The sequence below is a fragment of the Cyprinodon variegatus genome, unplaced genomic scaffold (assembly GCF_000732505.1).
Source record: "Cyprinodon variegatus isolate N-32 unplaced genomic scaffold, C_variegatus-1.0 Scaffold654, whole genome shotgun sequence".
In the NCBI taxonomy this organism is placed as follows: Eukaryota; Metazoa; Chordata; class Actinopteri; order Cyprinodontiformes; family Cyprinodontidae; genus Cyprinodon; species Cyprinodon variegatus.
The window spans coordinates 536-23,042 of record NW_015151107.1 but is presented as its reverse complement, the minus strand read 5'-3'; the positions used below and the strand labels follow the sequence as shown (position 1 = coordinate 23,042).

Sequence of the window (22,507 nt, the reverse complement as noted above, 5' to 3'; positions counted from 1 at the left end):
ACATTGTTTATGCACTTGATGCAACATGAGCAGACTTTATTTTTTTGTTGCTTTGAGCATCAAAAATTCAACCAGGATACCTTTTTATTTTTGAGGAAAGTCAAAGTTCTAATAAAAGAAGTTATTTATCCACCCAAGACTTAATCCAATTTATGTTCAACATTACATAACTCAGTAATGGTATGAATGATCTTATAATTTAATGTGATTACTAAGAGCACTGACGCCATTTAATTTTCCATCTGTTTTGAAAGACCTACCTTTGTGCTAAATAATTTCACCTCTTAGCTGATCGTTTATGTTCTGTTTTTTGGAGAAATTACACCATTCAAGGGAATGACTTTAAACCTCTTAAATAAGCTTTGGAAACTATCTTGGGACCGTTAGGAGGGAATGAGGAGAAGCATCATTCAACCATTCATCCACATAGAGCCATTAGACCAAACCTAAAAAGCTGTTTACCAAAACATTTCTCTATAAGCGCCATGGTTTTATGACACCACAGCTTTGTGTAAAAATGTTACCTTCTGGACTTTTGATAAGTAGTGGCACATGGTCTAAATTACACATTCAGACTTAAATAATATTAATATACAACCTTAGAGTAACCTGTGGTTATATATGTCTTTTTTACAAGTTTAACGTAAAAAACAGACTATTATTATCGACATAAAGAATCATCATCAAGCTGGTTGGTTTCCGGGAACAGACTGGTTGGTTTGTTTTTAAATACTCGTCAGTTGGAAAAGCCTTTTTTAATCATCAACCCAAACATTCAACCCTTGATAAAAGGATATTAGCCTTGATACACAGTAAATAAATCCACAGATAAAGAAGTCTTCAGCTGCTATGGATCAGAGTCTGCTGGAAAAACCAATGTTGATGTCCTGAGTAGCAGTTTTATATCAAAATAGGTCTTCATAGGAGATATGTGAGAGACTTCTTAGAACCAAAAAGGCTAAACAAGGACTGTTCTGCTTGGTTTAATTCTCCAAGAGCTCAGGTGAAGAGCAGGAGGATACCTTGCATAACCCGATCTGTCCTCCTGAAATTATGCACAGGAACCCCGAGGCTTGGAGCCGACATCCCATAGAGGTAGCATGCATGCATTAAGTGTTTCCCATCTGTGCATTTGTGAGGCACAGGTAAACAAACAAAACACCCTCGATCTCTCTCACACACACACACACACACGGAGACCTGGACTCTCAGAGGCAGACGGAGCTTTCAGTATATTTACCCAGCTCAGCTCAACCAGTCTCTGTCTCTCACACTTCCACATGAGGGTTCCTTCCTTATGGTCTCTCCAGGTGTGGACCCATGGTCCACTCTTATAAATGACTGACGGCTCACTGCTCCGCTTTCCTGCCCTGCAACTGGCCAACATTATCCTCAAAGGCAGGTTCTTCCCTGGGCTCTTTGCTTCAGTTCATTGGAGAGTGAGGTGCTTGTGGGCGTGATTCATTTTGTAAGTAAGTGTTTTGTGTCTGGGGTTTGTCCTCATCTTCCCAGCAGCGGGGAAAGGACGCCCACAGCTTTCATATTGGATGTCCATATTTAGGCAGGAGTTTCTTGTCAACACAAGCTTTACTCTGCAGCCAATCTCTATTTCATCCTTTGAAAGAGTTTGTGTTTATCTGAGTATCTGACAATTGCAGATTTTATGCTATGACCTGGTAGTTTATATGTCTCCGGCAATAATTTTTTTTTCATGTGGTTATTTGAACAGAGAATAACCCCGCCTCCCGCCCAACACAGCCTGATAAAGAGTAGAATAAATCATATGTTTCATGTTTGGATAAATATAGAAAAATAAAATGTAGATTTGTAAAATATTTTCTTATGTTATCTTTTTTTCCTGTTCTGTGTTCCTTAAGCAAGCTCTCCCCAATCCTCTCTTTCCTGCAGGGGAGCTATTCATGGCAGACGGCCGGCTAAAGGAAGCCCAGTTCTGCATAGCGGAGGCCAGCTCACTCTTCCCCAACTCCCACTCGGTGCTCCTGCAGCGGGGCCGCCTGGCTGAGCGGAGGGGCCAAATGGACGAAGCCAAGGCACTGTACGATGAGGCCCTTGCCATCCATCCAACGGGAGAGCACATACTGGTGCAAATGGTGAGTGAATAAAAAGGATTTTGGCTTTAAAATGAATATCCATCCTTTTTTCGTCACGCTTATCCCAGCTGGGGTCGTGAAGGGTTCTGGTTCCTATCTCCAGCTGTCATTGGGCAAGAGGTGGGGTACATCCTGGACAGGTCACCAGTCCATCGTAGGAAAAGACAGAGACAAACAGGACAAACAACCATTCAAACACACCTAAGGTGGATTTAGAGAAGCCAATTGACCTAACAGTCATGTTTTTGGACTGTGGGAGGAAACAGGAGTACCCGGAGAGAACCCACACATGCACAGAGAGAACATGCAAAATCCATGCAGAAAGACCCCAGGCAAGGAACAGAACCCAAAACCTTCTTCCTGCAAGGCAGCAGTGCTATCCACTGCTCCACTGTGCAGCCAATCAAGCTTAATAATAGAATTTAAAAAACACTGCTCTTTGTGTCGTTCTATTAGTCTAGTCATGCATGTGTAGTCAACATCCATGCCTGAACTAATAGATTAAGTGCTTAATTTAGGTCTTCTTAATTAGCTTTGACATTTGTGCAAACAATAAAATCAGATCTATCTGTTTATAACATTTACTTACATAAACCAAAAAATCTCTTCCACATTGGTTGGCACATTTGCTATTAATAAAAGGTAAGTAAAAAAAATTGACTTTTCTGGTCCTACTCACCACTTAAATCTCTTTACACTGTCCTGTTTAACGGTACAGTTGATGGTTTCTCCTCATGAAAATGGATCAGTTGATCTTTTTAACCACCCTGTCTCCCTATACAGGATGAGAACATCATCCTTGAAAGAGGAACCACTGGCCTGCAGAGTGCAGATATCTGCTAAATGTTGGTCTGATGATGGTGCTTTTCTATCTTTCTTTAGTGAATGATATCTGGTCAGATCCCTCCTGTCATCTATCGGTGTATAGATCGTTACTCTGTTCATGCCGGAGGACCTTGACTTGAACCAGTCTTTGCCCTGATGTGTTTTGGGGTTTGATAAATAAACGCTTCAGTTTCTCTGACACTCCTGCAGCATAAGGAATAAGGAGTGCTTGATTGGGTCTAAGTTTTGGCTCCACCTTTTATGAAAATCAACGTCTGCCTTACCTTTAACACAAAATAGGAATTTGTTTGTCTTTTTTCTCATTTTGAAGAATCACTAGAACAAGCTGGCATCATTGACATTATGAGCTTTTTACCCAAGGGAGGAGGCAAATCATGGATTTCTCATTCAACCTTTAGAAATTGGTTTTAGAAAGTAAACTATCAGTTTAAACATGCACACCTGGATTGATTTCAGTTGTATTGAAGTTGTTACAGATGCCACTAAATGTAACTGGTAATTGATTTATTTATTTTTGCAATGAATGATTGATCCGGAGGCTTTTCACGTACCTTTAAAAGGGGCTGCATTAGACTGAAGGGTGCCACATAAGCCAAAATGCCACATTCAGGATGATGTTGCTTCATTGACTTAACAAATTACATTTCTTAGTTTGTTACACCAGACATCGACTCACACATGCTGGAGGAAGGTTCATTAATTTGAGATTTACATAAAATTCTATAATTCCTTGCAACTAATTTTCTTGGGCGGCAGAGTGTTTCTGCTGTCAGATCCAAGTGATGTAACATGGCGTAATAACAGAGCTCATAGATATTTAAGACATTAGATAAAAGAAGTATAATGTCGAATGCACCACTGCCTCTAAGTTAATACCAAGGAAGTTCTTTATTGCTTGATATTGTCTCTGACAGTTACTAAAACATCCATGAGCACCGAGCACATTAAGGTCATAACAGTCAGTTGTCTATTATCTTTTTTTCATCCATCAATCTTCCCCTCTGTCTCGACTGATCTAAGTTTCACTCCTGTGATTGAAGTTTTTTAGCCTGATCTTCAGAAGGTTTATATTTCTTAAAGCAGGTACAGACGTATTTGTACGTGCAGAGCAGATCTTTACTGAAGGTGCAAAGAGATTTGCGTTTGAAATTCAGCAGGGCGGCTTGTGCAAACCTTTTTTTTTTTTTTTTTTAGTATGTGTCTGTATCAATATGCAGATCAGCTTTTCCAAATCAGCTGCAGTTTTAGTGTCTTTTTTATTACTGCTGGAAGTTAGGAGCAAACTGACATGCAAAAATATCTGCAGTCATTGTTGACACAAAGGAGGCATTGATGCAATGCAGAGGATGGAGAGAGATTCTGTCTGCATGTAAACACTGTCATAAATAACAATAGTAACATAAGATTATTAATTAAAAAGATAAAAAAAAACATCAGGCTAGGTCAAATTATTATAGCAGGACAGTGAAAAGTGAAGCGGTTATGTTTTGTTTTCTTTTGTCTTAGCACCTTGAGATGCTTTGAGTTCACTATAAATGTTATTTTGCACTATCAATATCATTTCTTTTTTAATATGTATCATTATTACCTCCATCTACATGACTTTGAATCTCATCTATCCTCTCAAACCGCATGTAGAACACACAACCTGCTCATGTTAAAGAGGGGAACCAAATTGGTCTGCACAGTTTTTGAAGATCGTCCTTAAGCAGCCACTTATTGCATTTACTAAAATGAAATGATTATTTTTGCATCTCACATTTGGAATCTGAAGATCATACCCTTTGTCTTTTAATTTAGGTAAGATGTTTCCTGTCTATTCCCATGTTCTCTTCTTTACCTCCATATTTATTGACCCCCGGTTGAGTTTAACCTACAAGTTGGTGGAGGTGTTTATGTGAGACCTGAATTTAGCAGTGAGCTCACATTTTTGGCATTTTTGCAGGTTTCTGTTAGCCTGTTTCAGAATAGCAGAACAAAAGAACTGCTTATTTCTTCTCCATGTTTGCTATGAATAAAACAAAACATCAGCAGTATCTTCTACCTTAAAGTTTTTAAGAGGATTGCAATGCATTGGAGCTTTTATTGTTATGTTTGTAAAACTGCAGGAAGTGTTGAGAGTGTTCTTTTCTAACCTTCACTGACAATCTTTTTACCAGATAGATGTTTATATTAACACAATTCACACATCGTTTAATGAAATCAGAAATTGTAAATAGCATTTTATATTCTTAGATTTTTTTTTTTTTGTCTTTCATTAAGTGCATTTATAAAATACTTGGCTGTGCTAAAAGGAAAACAGAACTATTACTCTCTTTATCAACCAGCATAGCCAAGCCTTGATGCAATTTGGGGGTGTGTGTGCCTTATTCCAGAAGCAAGTACTCTATAGCCCCATTTTCTTTCTGTCTGAATAGAGTGCGGCATTAAAATTTTTTTGGCACATGGAGATTTGGGATTGGTAGTTGCGTCTCTGTGGTGAGAACCATTTGGCTATAAAAGAATAATTTGTCACACTACAGAGGTGTTCAACAGTTATGTACCATTACAATCTGGGCATGAAAAGATCAGTGGCTTTGTACATGCCCAAAAAACTCAGGAAGTTTTTCCTGTTTAATATGTCACAGGAAGCCCTCTGTATTCCTTATATATCATCTATCCTATCAAAGAATATACAAAGATCATCACTTTTTTTTCTTTTTTGCTTTTGCCTTAATGCAATTTTCTAGGATCGCCCACAACTGTTACAATATAAATGTGCTTTTCTCAAGCAGAAATATAAAGACTATTAAATATAGACAACAAAGTTCAAATAGTGTATCAAGTTTCTGTTTCTCTCCATATTACTCCTTTTTTTATTACATCCCATCAACTGTTTTCTCTCTGTCACAGTATAAAGATCTTCCTCCCACTTCTCACTTCCCATTCCACTGCCAGTTTGTCTTCCAGATGATCCATTGGATTATGCACTACTAGTCTGACCTCTGAACTCCCACTGTTGTCATGGCAAAGGGATCTTAGGGAGGGATACCCCCCCAAGAAACCAAGACTGTCACCCAACGACAATCCTACACACACAGTAACTGCGTATGTTTCCATGGTTACAGTAGATGTGCTGCTTGATATTTTGACTTCGGATCTTGCCATCTTGTTACCACATAAGGCTAATGTGTTTGCTCCTACTGTGCTCTTTTGGATGGTTTTGTGTGTCTGTATGAAAGTGCAGTCCCAGGGGTGGACGGAGGTTCGTATCTCTTCCTTATTTGGCCTGTGGGAGAACCAATCCCTAGGGGTGAAAAGTTGAAACAAAGCCAGCTGGCCGAGTCCTGCTCTGGGTCTCTTGCAGGACAGATGTGCTCTCAGCTTGTGTGTGTGCCTGTGTGTGATGGTGTGAGTATACTTTGTTTGTGTGTGCATGCCAGCTTTCCTCCATGGATTTGGTGCACATAAGGACTCTTTGTGCCTTTTTTTAAGTGAACTAAATGTATGCAATTGGATTTGGGCACTTATTTTGAGAGGTTGTAATTGACCCACATACGAAGATTCAACATAAAACATCAAAAGTTGTGGAATAGGACTGCATTAGAGGAGCTAATGGAAGACACACAAAGAGGAAAACACTGTGTGGGACATTTGATTTGAAAGACTGCCAATATTGTGTCATGCATTAGCCTGCTAAAATGCAACCTACAGTCTCTGCTACTCGACGGCCGAGGCTTCAAGCATTTATTTTTATACTGGATCTGCTGTGGACACATTGTGTGCCAGTGGCCCATTTATTCTCCTCTGCCTTAAGGGGAATTCTGATGATATTCTTGGTTGATATCTTTTTTTTTCTCTTGAGCAATTATTCTGCAAAAGTACATACTGTACTGTGAGGGACCATCCTTCAGATGGTTTGAAGCTTTTATTTACTTGGCAACAAATGAAACATGCTCTCCCAAAGGGGTGAGACAGAAATTTCCTCTTGTTCTGATTCAATTTTTCTGATTTAAATTACATTTTTACATTTTTTTAAGAACTATGAAAGATTAAAAAAAATTCACAATTTTCTATTATACGTTCATAATGTTTTTGACCCATTTTAACTCCTGGGTAATTCTAAGAGTATGTTTATCTGGATCCCCTTCTCCTTCCAGAAGAGCATCTGTGAGGTCAGACACTGATGTTGAACAATTGTGCATTGCTTGTAGTTTCTTTCTCTAATTCATCCTGAATATGCTCACTGTGGTTCATTGTGCAGGTCAGTTGCGATCTTTCACATAAAAGGTCTTATCCATGGCTTCATGGTTTTTGCCTTGCACTGGTCCACAGTGATGTCTGAACAGGAAAAGGCCATCCCTAAGTGAATCCCACAAATTTTAAATCATGAAATTGTCCAAAAGTTGATACAAACTTAGGAGCCTAGCCAAGCTCATCCGCCTAATCCGCCATATTTTTTCCTTCACAAAACAGTCTGCATTTAGCCTAGTAATCTAGCCCCACCCACCAGTGGCCAAAATAATTTTTGCCTGTGAGTGTTTTAGCCTCAATCAAGGCCTCAGGCCCTAGAACTGGCAGGCCAATCACAACGCAGAGATGTGTTTTGAATTTCTGGATGCAAAGTGGGAGGAGTTTTTAGGGCGTGACGACAAAGCTGCACAATGCTGGAGAAAGCAAAACAAGGAAGAGGGCAACAACTATTGAACAGTTCTCGTTTGACTCAGCTTTGGAATCAGTTTTGGAAAGATTAGACTTGGGGTTTTCGTTGAAATGTGAGCAGGAAGAGGCTCTGCTCTCATTTATTTTTAAGAAGGACGTATTCGCCGTTTACACTCCCCCACCAGCTTTCTGTCACACTTACTACGTCACAGTCACTTGCGCTCATTAGTCAGAGCGCTGGCCAATAGGCTGCGACATGGTTTGAAAAACAACGGGTTATTCTCATCAACGATCTTCCGATGTCTCATTCATCGGGGCCAGACTAAATTACACATTTAATCTCACATTTAGTCTGGGTTATCAGGCTAGTCTGCATTAGAAAATTTAGGCCACACATCAGCCATGTGTCAACAGCCCAGATTCTTTCAAATCAAATATCCCACAGTTTTCTACTCTCTCTTTTCCTCCCTAAACTCCTCTAGAGTCGCCTTATTCCACGACTTTTAGTGTTTCATGCTGATTGCAAGTTGCTACATGGATAAATTCTGTCAGACATTATGGACACATCAAGCATAAATAAATCCGTTGAAAAGGTTTAAGGGTTCCGAAATATAATTATTAATTTTATTTAATTTTAAAGTAAAATGAGAATTAACAAAAACATCTAAAATTGGTTGGATTGCAGAAAGTAATCCAGTGTTTTTGAGTCTTTTCTAAAAAATTCTAGTACCTTAGTTGATAACCATGTCTACAAGTGTCTACAAGTGTGTTAGATTGTTAGACTGAGAATACGATGATGGGGCGTACACACAAAGCTCCAGTCTGCTCAAGGTTTAAGGTTTGGTAAAGGGAGATCTAAACGGCATGCTGTAGATGAAGGATGTTTAATGTAATTTTTGGAATGCTAGCTAGCAGCACGTATCCTGTTTGTCCATCATGGTTGCAGCAGCTCTAACAGATTTACCCGTCTGAACCTGTGGTTTCTGGTACCCGTGCAAACATGTTGATTGGTAGCTGATCCTGAATGTGGCTCATGCTTCCGGCGATGGTATGCATGGAATCCGACCCACTCCCAGCATCTTCAATGTCTCATCCCTTTCGCTCTGTAGTGGAGCCTGCTGTGAGTCAGTCAGACTCACAGGCAAACACGCTTCCACTTTTACCCTTCTCCAACGGAGGCATATTCGCACGCGGCCTCACATATGCATGCACGCTCTCAGGATGAGGACTTGTGCTCATTGAATTAATCGCGTTCCAATTATCAAATGCTCACCCATCGCTCTCCCTCTCTCTCTGGCTGTGTTGGTGGGGGCGGTTGTCAGCTGATTAGATAATGCAAATACATTATTTATAACACTTTGGTCGTTCTCAGTGCTTTATGGAATTGCCTAGCAACCAGGGAAATATATTCTATTGAGTGAAACCTCTGATAACCATGAATAGACAGAGGGAGGGAAGAAGTCTGTGTAAAACAGGACAAGAAGAAAAACTGGAGGGGGCAAACCGGGGAACAACTGGGAGTCGGCTGGTGATTCTGTTGCTATGTATGGCTCCTCTGAGCTCACGTGTGGTTTTATTGTTTGACGCTTATGCGTTCTTAGAAAATTCTCTCCTCTCCTCTTCTCTTTCTGTAGGTGCATATCTTTCTTGCCAGGCTGACATCCTAACCTCTTTATTTAGTATGCCTTCATTAAACTTCTTTTTAGGGTTCCCAGCTCTGAATCTTCCCTCTCCTGTCAAACTGGAATCCCCAATCCCTCTTTCTACACTCCCCATAACCTTCCCTGTGGCACTTTTTTCCTTTGACATGGGATATAGGGCTGAATGGCCTTAACTGCAATTTTTGACTCATTGATGAATATGAATAATAAAAGCAGGCAAGAGTCATCCAATCCAATGGATTAAATATAAGAGGTCTATGATGGTTCTAAGGGAAATAATTAAGAACACAAGTGCACAGTAGTTTTTTGTTGTGTTTTTGTAAATAAGGCTACAAAGCTCCATACTAGTCAGGATGTTTTGATACTGGTTTTAGTATGGACTGAGGAGCATTTTAAGGAGCTGATTTGGCCTGCAAATTTCTCTTAGAAGGCCAGAAGGATCTACTACAAAAATCTTGGAGGCACCTTCAAGTGCAGTCTGAAATTTCAGCTTTTTGAGATCTTTGGTAGGAGAGGAGGATAAAGACACTGTAAGTGGTAAAAATATCCTTGATTTTTCTGTAGTTCTGGGTTCACCCCGAGCGTCCTTTCAAATGAGACATGCCCAGACAACCTCCAATGGGAGCCTTTCGGGAGGAGTCCTACTGAGATCAGTCTCAACAGATAACTTTTAGTGTTGAGGAGCAGCAGCTGTGCTCAGAAATCCACTTTTAATAGCAAATAATTTTTTTCTCAGGGGCAAAACTCACTGAGGGAGCTCACTTATGTGGCCTGAAACTGGACTCTTATTTTCTGTCTTGATCTATACGTTACAACTGTAAGCGATGGTTAGAATGTGGATGGGCTGATAAACAACTGAGGAAAACCAAACTATTTATTCATAAAAAAAAAAAAACCCTTATTGACATAAAATCCTCTGCTTGGGGTGCAGGAACCCGTCCTCATCCAGAATGAGCATCCCGTCATTTTCAGGTGGGAACCATCTCTGACTTTGATCTATCAATTTTTAAAATAATCTGAAGATTAAACAGAAATTTACAGAAACCTTGAATGCTTAACCGTTAATTCCACTAAATTAGACATGTGAGTGATAATGTTTTGCTTATGTGGACAGAGAAATGTACGAAACAAGGCTAAAACATAATGTAAAAGGAATAACTGATAAAACTGGCTGCGATCTTCCTGCAGAATGTGCGCTCTGAATAGCGGGGGAACAAATTCCCTCAGGGAACCTTTATTTGCGAAGCATTAGTCATTCTCATCTTTTTGACTAATGTTGGGCTTGGTCTGTATAAAAGTATTCTAAATATGCTCTCTCCTTTGCATGACCTAATCTTATGATAAGTGTAGAGTCAATGAAACGGTTCCATTCGATTCCCTGCGCCCAACCTTAGTGAGTTACACTTTAAATGCATGGGAATGAAAAGGGCCTGCGTGATGACAGTAATGAGGTACAAACAAAATCTGCAGCAGTATAACATCATAGAGTCAAAAAGTCTTTGAAAATACACTGTGAGATGAAATATGTGCCAAGCAGATGTTTTGGAGGCAGACCAGGAAAAAGACCTCCCTGTTCTACCATTACAAACATTAACATCACATCTGCTTCTTTCTACTGGGCCTTTAGGTTTTCCAGTGGCACTGAAAGGAAGCTGCTTTGAATGTCTGAAGACATTTTAAATGAACTCATTGCTATGTTTTATGAATATAATAAGTATTTGGAGAAATTAATACAGAAAGTGTTTATATACACAAAATGAGCCCTTGGTTGGTCAACTGAGTCACCATAGTTTATTATGGTGTAACTTTTTAAGTTGATCGTATGTGCTTTTAAGTGCTACTTACCGGAAATCCACAGTTAACATTTTATGAAAAGTAATGCACTGTAGATTAGGGGAACTGCTTGCATTTGCCAAATGATCTTGCAATTTCAAACCAGAGGCACTTATTTTTTTTTAAATACAGAGGCACTTAATTTTGGTCAAATTACATTTAGGGCATAGAGCTTGGAATTCGGAGGTTCTAAGTTTGAGTCCCACCCCCACAGACTGCCACTCTGGGTCTGTGAGCAAGGCCCTTAACCCTACACTGCTCCCCGGGAGCCGGACAACGGCAGCCCACTGTTCCCTAACGGGAAGGGTCTAATACAGAGGTAAACTTCTCCAAGGTGAGATTAATGAAGTTCAATTAGTTTTTTTTATTTAACAAAAAAATGACTTTCTCACTTCCGCCCTTTAGGTGGCAGTAATCTGCTTAAAATGGGTTTGCTGCCACGCAGAATGGGAGAGAGTTGCAGCTAGCGCACAGATCCATGCATGCAAGTAGAAAGAGGCCTTTTTTAAAGCAACAGTAACAGTAAAGTCCTATGATGAAGGATTTTGGACAAGCATACTTTCACAGTCATGTTCCAGTTGAAATTGTTTGAAAAATCCCAATTTAGGTTTTTGGCAAAATCATTCAGGTCTAATCCATAGATGCACTAATTCAGGGATGATTTAGGGCTTTTATACATTCTTTCTCATTTGGTTTAATTGTGGCAGAAAAAGTGGTAACAGTGTGGAGTTTATTAAATTAATTTGGTTTCAGGAAATAAATCTCTGAAGCAACCACTCAGACTTTGGGTTGTTGTTGCAGCGAATGACATAAACAGCATCAGCTGACACCAAACATCCCTAATCTGTGTTTCATGATCAAGTTTATACCGGTAATGTTTGAGGTTTTTCTTCTGTGTTCTTTTTTAGGAGGGGATGGATGGGAGGGGGGGCTCTTTTTTATGCTTTTATGTTTTGAACTGTTTCACTGGTGTTTGAATGAACCACTGCCTACACTCTAGAACAGTAGCACAGCAGATGTTAACTGATTTCAGTCGATTAATGTAAACATGAGACAGATGGTTGCATTACATGAAGAAAGGAAACGAAAGATGCAGTTGAAGCGTTTTTAAAATGATGAAGACTTTAAATTGATGTTAAGTTTCTGACCTTTGCCTCTCATCTGTTCTTTCTCTTGTATAGTGATTATCTGCATGCCTACATACTGCAGACTTTACATCGAAAAATAATGTTCTTCTCAAAGAAAACCCGCTTACAATGACTGTTTTTATCCTCAATTGAATGAGGTCTTTTAATCAATCATTATTCCTGCCTTGTTTTATACTTTACATTTTATACATCTAAAAGTTGGCACCTATACAAGGGCTGGAAGCAAAGGAAGCCGCAAATTGAAAAGTAATGTAATAATTACTAGATCAGATCAAATATGTAATGGAGTGAACAGTAATAGGGGATCTCCACCAAATCAGCCCCAGTGCTAAACTGGTGATAGAGCTTATTCTGCACCAGTTCTTTCTGTTTGTACTACCTCAAGTATCAGATTATATTTATGCATACAGACAGACCGAGGTACATTAGCATAGTGAGTTTAAGGTTTAAAATCATAAGAAAAAAAATTTACCAGAGTGATTAATTGTTTACAATACCTTGTAAACAGAGTTTACAAGGTATTGAAGCAGTATAGAACTGAGAAGGGATAAAGCAGGGTGGCAGGAATACATGCAGTATGAAGCAAAAGCAGCACTGGATCGAGTTGCCAAAAAGATCTAACAAATGAACCTTGCTTAAAAGAAAGAAAACTAATGTAAACCTGTGAAAATGGATTAAAGAAATTATCTGACAATGAGCATGGAAAAATTAACTAACAAGGGAAGGCATACAGTAAAAAGCAAAACTAAGTGACATACTAAAACCCCTGTCACACCTTGACGATTTTGACCAGCATATGCCTGATGGAAAGTCTGGCAAAAATGCTGGCTTACGTTGGATAAGTTATAGGTACGTTTTGTATAAGTTAGGAGCACGCTGAAGTACGCTGGAACACGCTGGCACACACGGCGAGTACGTTGAGAATTTGCTAGCGTATGCTCATATGTGGGCCATAAGTTATACGTAAGTTATCTGATCATTGACATACGTTAAGGGTAAGTTACTCATAAGTGGTGGCGTCTAGCTTATCCAAAACCTATGAGTAACTTGCGCATAACTTACGCGTTACTTATCAAGAACTTATGTCCAGCATGTACCAATGTATATGACGTGTTCCAGACGACCGGTGAACGTGTTTCTAACTTACAGCTACTGTATAATGGCGTATTGACAGTGTTTTAGTATAAAATGGAGGTTCACATGAGGAAACCGTCAGTTTTAATCCAGACCTCTTCTCCATCATAGAGTGAGCGTGAAGGTGAGTGTGATGGATTCTCCCTGCCTTCAAGCCCACGGCCACAAACTTCCTAACAGACATGACGCTCAATCTGCTGCGACTGCAAATTAGCTTTTTCTTTTCCCTGTTTATTTATTCTTTTTTGGAGGGGCAGGTGGCAAAGAGCAACTAGGTTAATACGGCAATCAAACACATCTTTTATGCAGGCCGGGCACCTCTGGGCGCATCGCTGCTCCCCTCAGGAGAGGGTTGTCCATTATTTCATGGGCCTTACGCTGCCGTGTGTTATGCATAAGTTAGGCTGTCATTGGACATAATTTCTGGACTCGTTATGAATGCTCTATGTATACGCCCAAAATTGAAAAAAAAAAAATACATAGAAAGTTCAGCATATGCAGTGTTTTAGAAAATTCTGCAACGTCTAATTCGGCAAGGTGTGATCAGTTGATCTACTGCACTCATTTGATTTGCTCTATGCTGGTAATGAAAGAACCCCTAAACCAGCTCAATTCTAAGCATATTCTAGTTTATTTTAACTTTTTGTATGTTGTATTTACCCAAGTTGTTGCATCTTGATATTATTGATGATATTTGTTTTTTATATATATATTTTAAGGTCTTGATAATCTACTGTATGCTTGTTAGAATTATTAATGTCTCCTTATTAGCATGTATTTTACACCAATGTTTACTGGGTTCTCAGCCTTGTTTTCACAACATCCCCTAGTTTAATTTTATATTTAGGTTTTTGTGCATGGCTTGTTGTATGAAAGTTGTTCTATACATTTTTTTTTTTTAAACTGATACAGATTTATCCTTTTGCTTTTTCTATCTAACCCAAATCTCCTGATCATCAGCCATTCAGAAAATGTTCTTATATGGTATTTTCTTCCTTTTAAAAGAAATTAAATGGGGATCTTTCTACAAGGAGTTTGCATGGTAGTCTGTGGATTCTCTCCTGGTACTCCGCAATCCTCCAGCTGTCCAGATGCATGCATGTTAGTTTTCATATTGCCATGTAATAAACTAATCCAGAATGTTCCCCACTTTTCAAACAATAGCTGTTATTTATACAAAATGAACATATTTCATGGCCCTATCACTGCCAAACCTGCAGATTTGGGGTCTTAACTAGAACCCGTGGAGGCTTAAAGATCTCAAGCAGCAGCAGATTTCGCTCTGACCTAAACATATTCAACAAAGATAGAGCTCCTATTCAGATGCATCAACAGTTATGCCAAGACTACCAGCTACAGTGGAAGTCCAGCAATCTGTCTCCATCCAGTACCTCTTAAAGGTGCCAGCTAATGTGCATTAATTGACAAAACACATCCGCGCGCTTTTCCATTAGGAGATTAGATAAGTAGATCACTGTAGTGCCTCTTCTGTTCTTCCTCTAATGGTGTCATTTGAGATGCTTCGGGAATCTGATTATTAGGACTTACCTCGTAAGGTTCAATGATCATGTCTATCTTGGAGATGACCCAATGTCTCTATAGTACGTACTGTATTTCCTGACTTGGGAATGTCTTCCTTACTCTTTTTACTTACAGTGCACAACAAACAACAATGAATTTGGTTTTATGTTTTCCATTTAAAACAGAATATCTTTATCCTGACTTTCCTGAAGAAAATATAAGCTCTAACTTAGGGTAGATTTTTTTTGTCATGCTTAAGATCATTCTCTTTGAAATGCTGATTTAATTGATGTCTAGAATGATCTCCAACTGGTTGAGCAGCACATAGTTTAGATGCAGATGTCTGTATGAAAAACCTGGAGTGGGTAGGTCAAGGCCTTAATTCTAGTTATTCTGTAAACCCGAACACATCCACCCCAAGTGTGAGCAGGCATTAAGATGTGGAAGAATGCCACCAAACAGCAGGGATGCATGATGAATGTACTAAAAAACACCTGCAGGCCCATACAGGAACTTGTAAATGCATGTACATCTTTGTTCTCCCTCTCTCCTTTACTCAGGAGTTTTGTTGTTCCTGTGATTTACAAACAGCATCAGCGAGAAAAGAGGAAGACAGTGCATGCATGTGTCTGTGTGTGTGTTACTCTTATTGAAGTTGCATCAGTGCCTGCAGACAGCTATGGGAAGTTCAGCCCAATTAATCTGGAACTTGTGAGCAGAGACTGCATAACAAGACTTGCCTGTCTGACCTCAGGCCAGCCAGAGTGTGTGTTTGTGAGTGTGTATTCAAATCAAAGGGAGGGTAATATTGTGAAGACAACGGCTGCCTGTTGCCCTCCCGTATGTGCATGTGACACAACTTCTATAGCCTTTATGTGAGGGACCGTTGCACATATTTGTGTATGACACATTTGCTTGACACTCTGAGCTGACCTCAGTGACATACCGCATGGAATAAAATAACCTAAAATGGACCTTTAAGAGGATGACAGTAGAAAATAAGTGAAATATGTTTCTTATCAAATGTATTCTTTTTGTATAGACACAAATATTTAATCATGTGCGTGGTATAAATTTTGTACAAGTTTTTATTTGCTCATTTTATTAGTAATGGAAATAGCAAACTATTTCATTCCCGTTTTGGTAAGTTATCTCTTTTCAACTAGCAGGTTTTGAAGCAAATCTGCAATGTAAACCAACAGATGGTAGAAATTGCATGAACCATTACGCTAAACAGAGCGTTACCAGTCATGCAGAACAATCCTGTTTCCTAATAATACAGATTTGTTTAAGGATTATAACCTGTAGTCTTAATATGCATAAATTGGCCACTAATGGACCTACTATAAAGAAGTACAGTATATACAGTATCTCTCTAATCTGTCCTGTGACAAACTGGCAACCTGTCCACGATGTATCCTGCCTTTCATCCTAAGATTGCCAGAGATTCAGTAGGCACTGGCCCCACCGTGACCCTGACAGAAGAAGTAAGAGAAGATGGATGGATGGATATCTCTCTAATCTCAGCTCTTTTAAAGGATAGCCTGTCTATAAGATTGCAAAAGAACTTTCACAGCAGATTAAGACCCCTCCACGTTATCAGAACTCTGACTTTGAAACTGTATTTAATGTACAGTTACCCATACAGGCCAGGTTCAGGACATACTGGACACAATAAACATTGGGTGAAATGAACCATTGTCAGCATTCAACAACTGTACCTTTCCTAGAATATATAGCCAGTCTGCCTTTTGCCCACTTTCTGCAGAAGGAGAGAGAAATGGATAAACCCAGAGAGAAATGTTTGAGTTTTAGCCCTGAGGCGAAGCAACAACATATTCTGTATTTTTACCCTGCTATGAAACCTGCGGTCTTTCACTTCAGGCCCTTCTAATAAGTTCAAAAGGGAATTGTTGGCTAGGATATCAGTTTACTCATTTTAAGCCTCCTAGTTGCATTTAGAAGTCCAGAGTTGAGTGTAGTAGCCGTTGAAACCAATCCATGACATAGTCTCCTCGTACAGCAATGTGGCCTTGTTGTTGGAGCGGGATTCCAACTATTTAAGGGTTTAGACTTTTGAAGATACATGCTAAAGTAGTAGACATTCAGAATTTCCCCATTTTCCTTAATAGGTCCTTGGCTGGTCCCCTATAATTCATTTTTAAGCACCAATCTTTGTAGTAAAATATTTTTTTCTGTCTTGATTTGTGGACTTAAAGATCTTAAGAGAAGTGTCATCTCGTGTCCAAACCCTGTAATTCAATGAAAGGGTGTGAAAGGGAGAGTAAAAAAATATGCACGCCCAGTGGCTGGAAGTTGGAGGCGATATTGCTGGGAGTTGCAGGGAATTGGGTTGCCATTCAGCTGGCGTTTGACTGCGAAGGGACATTCTGAATGGCTGTTACTGTAAATGAAGCCCCTTTTCTTTCAAGTCCATGATAGAATTACAGAGAGCAGATTGTCAGTTTCTCCCCATGATGCAAATCTACTATCCACGTTTTATTTTAGCAAAGATCGAGATTTTTGTATTTTTAATGTCTGTGGAATTATCTGAACTGAGTGTAGAGTTCAACAAAGCAGTATGAGATCATTTCAATTTTATTAAAAAGGTGCGTCATCCAGCTGGCGTTTGCCATTAGAAGATAAGTGAGCTGTGGTTATAAAGAGATGGACAGGATGAGCCAGAAAAGGCAGGTGGGGTTTGGCAAACATTGCTAATTAAATACCAAAGAACAGCATCCAAGTTCTTTCTAAGATTTGATTTATCCTGTTTTTCAAGTTTACCTGCTTATCTTGTTTGTAACAAGTGGTTATTTGAGTTCACCCATCTATCATTCCGGACCTGTTTGTCCATTCTCCTCTCTTATATTAACAAGTCATTTCTGTCTACACAACTGTCACTCTATCCTTTCTCTTTTTCTAACCTTTTTAAATCAAAGAATGGCTTTAAATAAGCCTGATGGATGCATTAGCCTCAAAAATGTATGTGCTTTGAACCAATGAAAGGCAGTGACATGCATGACATCCAGCAGAGTTGTTCCAGGACAGCACTTGGAAAATAATTTTGAATCAGGATAGTATTTGGTAGACTATTGCTCCCAACATAAGCACTTAGCTTATGTTATGATTTAAGGAAAGAGCTCTACTTGATGAATACTATAAGCATTGCAGCTTCAATGCCTTCACCCAGAAAGGTTAAATTTGCTGCAATCAAACTCCATTATTTAATAAACTGGGTGGATGAAAAGAGAAGGTGTCTTCATACAGTGTGAAAGAGTTCTGTAGTGCAAAGACACTGTGCACATCCACAGCAGGAATGCTGATGTGTGTGCAGGAAATAGGGAGGTAATTGCTTGGGTCAGATGATAAATATGATTTTGTACTAACCAAATCATTTAAAGCAGTCTGGCTTACATGAATCTATGCAGAACCATGTACCCATTGATTAAAAATGTTTTTCTGCAGCAGACCTCTTTCTAAACCTAAACCCGCAGCTGTGTTTTTTATCAACAACAAGCATTGTATCTGCTGAGGTTTCCTCTAAATCTCATCATCTGTGGATTTTCTCCCTTTAGTTGTTCAATCTCAGCTGAATGTGACCTTTGTTATTGCAGCGTAGTTTTTGTTTTCATTTTTTTTTTTATCCTAAACGACTCACAACATTATAATCCACGCTTTACTCTTTTTAAAGCCACCATCTGCTGACTTGAGGTTTTTATCAGATAAAAATCTTTCAATGACAGATATTTGAAATACAAATATATTGGAGGCTATGTGGTAAAGCACTGCTCATTTTTGTTTCCTGAGAATTAGACCAGGTCAACATTCTCTCTTTTCATTTGCACTTTCATTTCTTAATATGTTTTGTATTAGATAAATATAGTCATGTGATAAAATAGGACACCCGCAGAGCCTGTGTCTTTCTATAATACACCAACTTATCAAAGAAATTAAAGAAATTTAAAGGTATTTTTTAGGATTTTTATGAATTTCTTTAAAAGACCCGCCCTCTCCACTTAAAAAGAAAAATTCACATGCACAGCCCTGTACCCACTCCCAAGTGGGAACACCTGTTAAACGTGTGAGAGAGCATGCACAATCCCCTTTCCCCTCATTTTACTAGCAGTGATGTAAAAATTTTTCTGCAAATAGCATGCCAACCCTTACTTGTTGAGTAGAAACTTTGCAACCGAGGCATCAGTGGAAGGCCCAACCTGTGCTTTCACTGTACGCCATTGCGTGAAAGAATGTCCCAAAAACACTCTGGTCTTGTTTCTCTCCTCTCAGGTCTCTCTCTTCTTCTCATACACTTTTTCTCTTACAACCCTCGGCTATTTTCAAGAACGCCGGTTGGAAAGGTGAGCTTCAATGACCGACTGAAACTGTAGCTCACACATTTACGCCTAAAGGGCACATGAGCACAAAAAGATAGGTAACTTGATGAGCACGTAGGACGGCCTTATGTAAACATATCACCAGAATGATCCACTCCTCCATTAAATAATTGGAATGAGAGAGACATATTAAATCAGTATTAAATGAGCCCTTCTTGTACAGCGAACCTGGTTACATATATTGCTCAGGAAGGATTTTTCAGCTATTCTTCAAGGCTACTTGTCTTCAACTCTTGTAGTTCTGGGACTTTCCACTCTGTAAACTCGTATGCGTGGTTTCTTTTCTCTAGATTTGTAATTAGATCCAATCAAGGCTATTGTGACAGTCCAGCATGTTTTTGCTTATTCTTCTGAAACCCATCGAGGGTTTTCTCTGCTGTGTGTTTAGGACTTGGCAATCCAGTCTTATTTAACTTTTCTTTAGATTCTAATCATAATGAGTTGGTCACTGCGAGCATGTGATTGACCTATATACCTCACTCCAGATGTTCTAGGCTACAGTCCTAATTTTAAGGCGTTGAACTTTCCAATGAAGGCCACTAGGGCCAGAATATTTAATGATACTTTTTTTTTTTTTTTTTATTCAATATGAAGTCTGCCTGTGCACTATTCTTTAAGACAGCTTACACTATGTGGTTCCTGCTGAAAAGCCGTTTCTTGGGGGGGGTTTCCAAACTTTGGCCCCTTAAGACAATAATTTGTCTATTTGTCTATTCCAATAATTTCTTCTAATACTTCACAGTATTTCAAATAAATAGTTGATTTTTACTTAGTTTAGGTTTGTGGAACATCCTAGCGTTTAGAAATATGGCAGAATCCATTGTCATCTGTATGTTTTACTAAATGTTTTACTAAAGGTTTCTTTACTTTTATCAATCAGACCAACGTCTCATTTCTTTTTATTTCTTTGGTGTTTTAAGTTAGTCAATATTTAACCAGCTGATATGATTTATTATTTATTTAGTACATAGAAACGTGAACCCTTTCTAAGTATTCCCAGAAATCTGCTGGTTCCTTGCTCTTCTGTTCATTATTAGTACATTGTTTTCTTTATATATACTCAATATTTTTTTTGCATCATTACTTTTTTTTATCCATAACCCTATTGCGGGACTATTTTGCTTAATTTGCTTTTTATGTAAGGTTGCTTGCAGGTCTGTGTCTGTGAACTATGGAAGTCATTAGATTGAAGAAAACTTCTACTCGTTCAGTACGTTTTCTACTCACCTTAGGCATATTACAACAATTTTAAATGATACAAATACTTTTACTCTCCACTGTGATTAAAACTTAGACATTAGTTCAATGTGCTCCTGACTGTTGTAGTAAATATAGTGATAATAAAGCTGTTATCTATGTTTTCCAGAAAGAAAAATAGCAGGGGATTTAAAGAATTCCCAAAGAATGTGAGGTTAAACTTTCAGTTGTATGTGAAATACTCTACAAGTGGAGGAAATTCAACAATATATGGCCATTTTAGCAAGGTTAGCTTTAGGTAAAGGGATAAAAATGCTAAAGATAGGTCTCCAAGGTATCTAGAGCAAGCTTTTGTATTGCTGTTAAAATAGCTGAACGATCATCAAGCGAGCAGAAGATTTACCCCCAAAGAAATTAAACTTTCCTGAGAGGTGTTTAAGGAGGAATCATTTGCTCCCTGAAAAAAGCATTAAGGCCCAACTAAAGTTTGCAGGAGATAACATAGGCGAGACCATTACCTGTAGATTTTAATCGTTTTTTGGACAGATTAGAGTGACATTTTATTTGCTTTGGACATCCCAAATCAAGATACTTTTGAACAAAACAAACAAAGCAGTCCAGGAAAAAAAATCATCTGACCACCTATGAAGCATTGAGATGGAAATGATATGTTCTGCATCTCACCTCTTTCTATTTAGGGTCGCCTGCTGGTGAAAACTGGTCGTGTTCACCTGGGTGAGAAAGTGCTGCGTGATGCGGTTCAGGTCCACAGCACCTCCCACGAGGCGTGGAGCGGCCTGGGCGAGGCTCTGCAGGCTCGCAACTCCAGCCAGGCTCCAGACTGCTTCTTGACGGCCCTTGAATTGGAGGCGTCCTGCCCCATCAGGCCCTTCACCATCATCCCCAGAGAGCTCTGAAGAGCTTGGCTTAGTTTTGTGCAAAGTATTTAGCGTTTCGATAAGTTATATAACACTCAGAAAGAAAAAAAAGTATTCTCCATTTAAATCTAAGTTTGTTTTTAGGCACATTACTGTTTTTGGTGTTTTGTTTTGTTTGTTTGTAATAATGGAAAACTTTAACCTATTATTTTTATTTATTTTCTGCAAATACCCTAATTACCAGCTATTGTGTGATCTATATGTGGAAAAATCAATTAGCTTAATTATAAAACCTGCAAAACACAATTCCTACACCGTAGTTTCTTTATTGATTGTTCAATTTGATCACATATTAAGTTTCAACATGTTATTCTTGTAGCATCATTTTCAATCAATCTGCTGGGTGTATACAATTTATTTGGTTTAATGAACAAAATGGCATTAACCTTTATCATCAGAAGTGACATTTTCAGGCTAAGTAAACCTGTTTAGACATGTATTTATTACAAGGGTTGTAATTGAAACTTCACCTCACAAGATGTAATCAAGCTAATTTTAACCAAAACTTTTGTAAAAACTAGGAAAAATAAATATTTTATAATATAATTTCATGTCTTGTTATTCTTTCTTTTGCTGTTTTTTTGTGCTGGCTTGTATTTTAAAATGGCTAAAATGGTTCTAAAGCCAAAAAGCACAAGTGGAATACAATTTCATTATTCTTTTAGAGAATATCTGGTAAGTATGTGATGTGCTGAGGGCTCAAAGCGAGCATCAAGATGGGTTGAGGATGCCATGCACCAGCCGTGGGCGCCATGATGCACCCACCGTGATGCGCCTGCTGTAACGTGGTGCAGAGTTGAAGATAGAAACGATGCGCTGCCGTAATGTCTGCTTGGCAATAATGCATTGCATGGTAATGATCATCAATGATACTAGAAGCAGAGATGAATTAAAGACAATGGGCCCCGTAATCACCAACCAAATGACAGACGCTGTACTTTTAACAAGGAAACGGCCAAATAAAGCATTATTTCAATTTGCACGCATTAAACATGAAACAACAGCAAACATGGTTGATTCATCTTAAAATCCGTAATTGACAAGATTCCACCCTGACTCATGATGTTGATTGACAGATGTCTA

The 22,507-nt window shown here is 38.8% G+C and overlaps 1 protein-coding gene across 1 annotated transcript in view; it reads left to right on the top strand.

Annotated features, from left to right (window-relative positions):
- LOC107096850 (tetratricopeptide repeat protein 7A-like) overlaps positions 1-21,939 on the top strand; it is a 63,779-nt gene extending 41,840 nt beyond the window's left edge. The window contains exons 19-20 of the mRNA XM_015393724.1: positions 1,909-2,111; positions 21,185-21,939. Coding sequence (XP_015249210.1) covers positions 1,909-2,111; positions 21,185-21,403 — 422 coding nt within the window. The 3' untranslated portion in view covers positions 21,404-21,939. The remainder of the gene's footprint in view (positions 1-1,908; positions 2,112-21,184) is intronic.
- Positions 21,940-22,507: the final 568 nt, after the last annotated feature.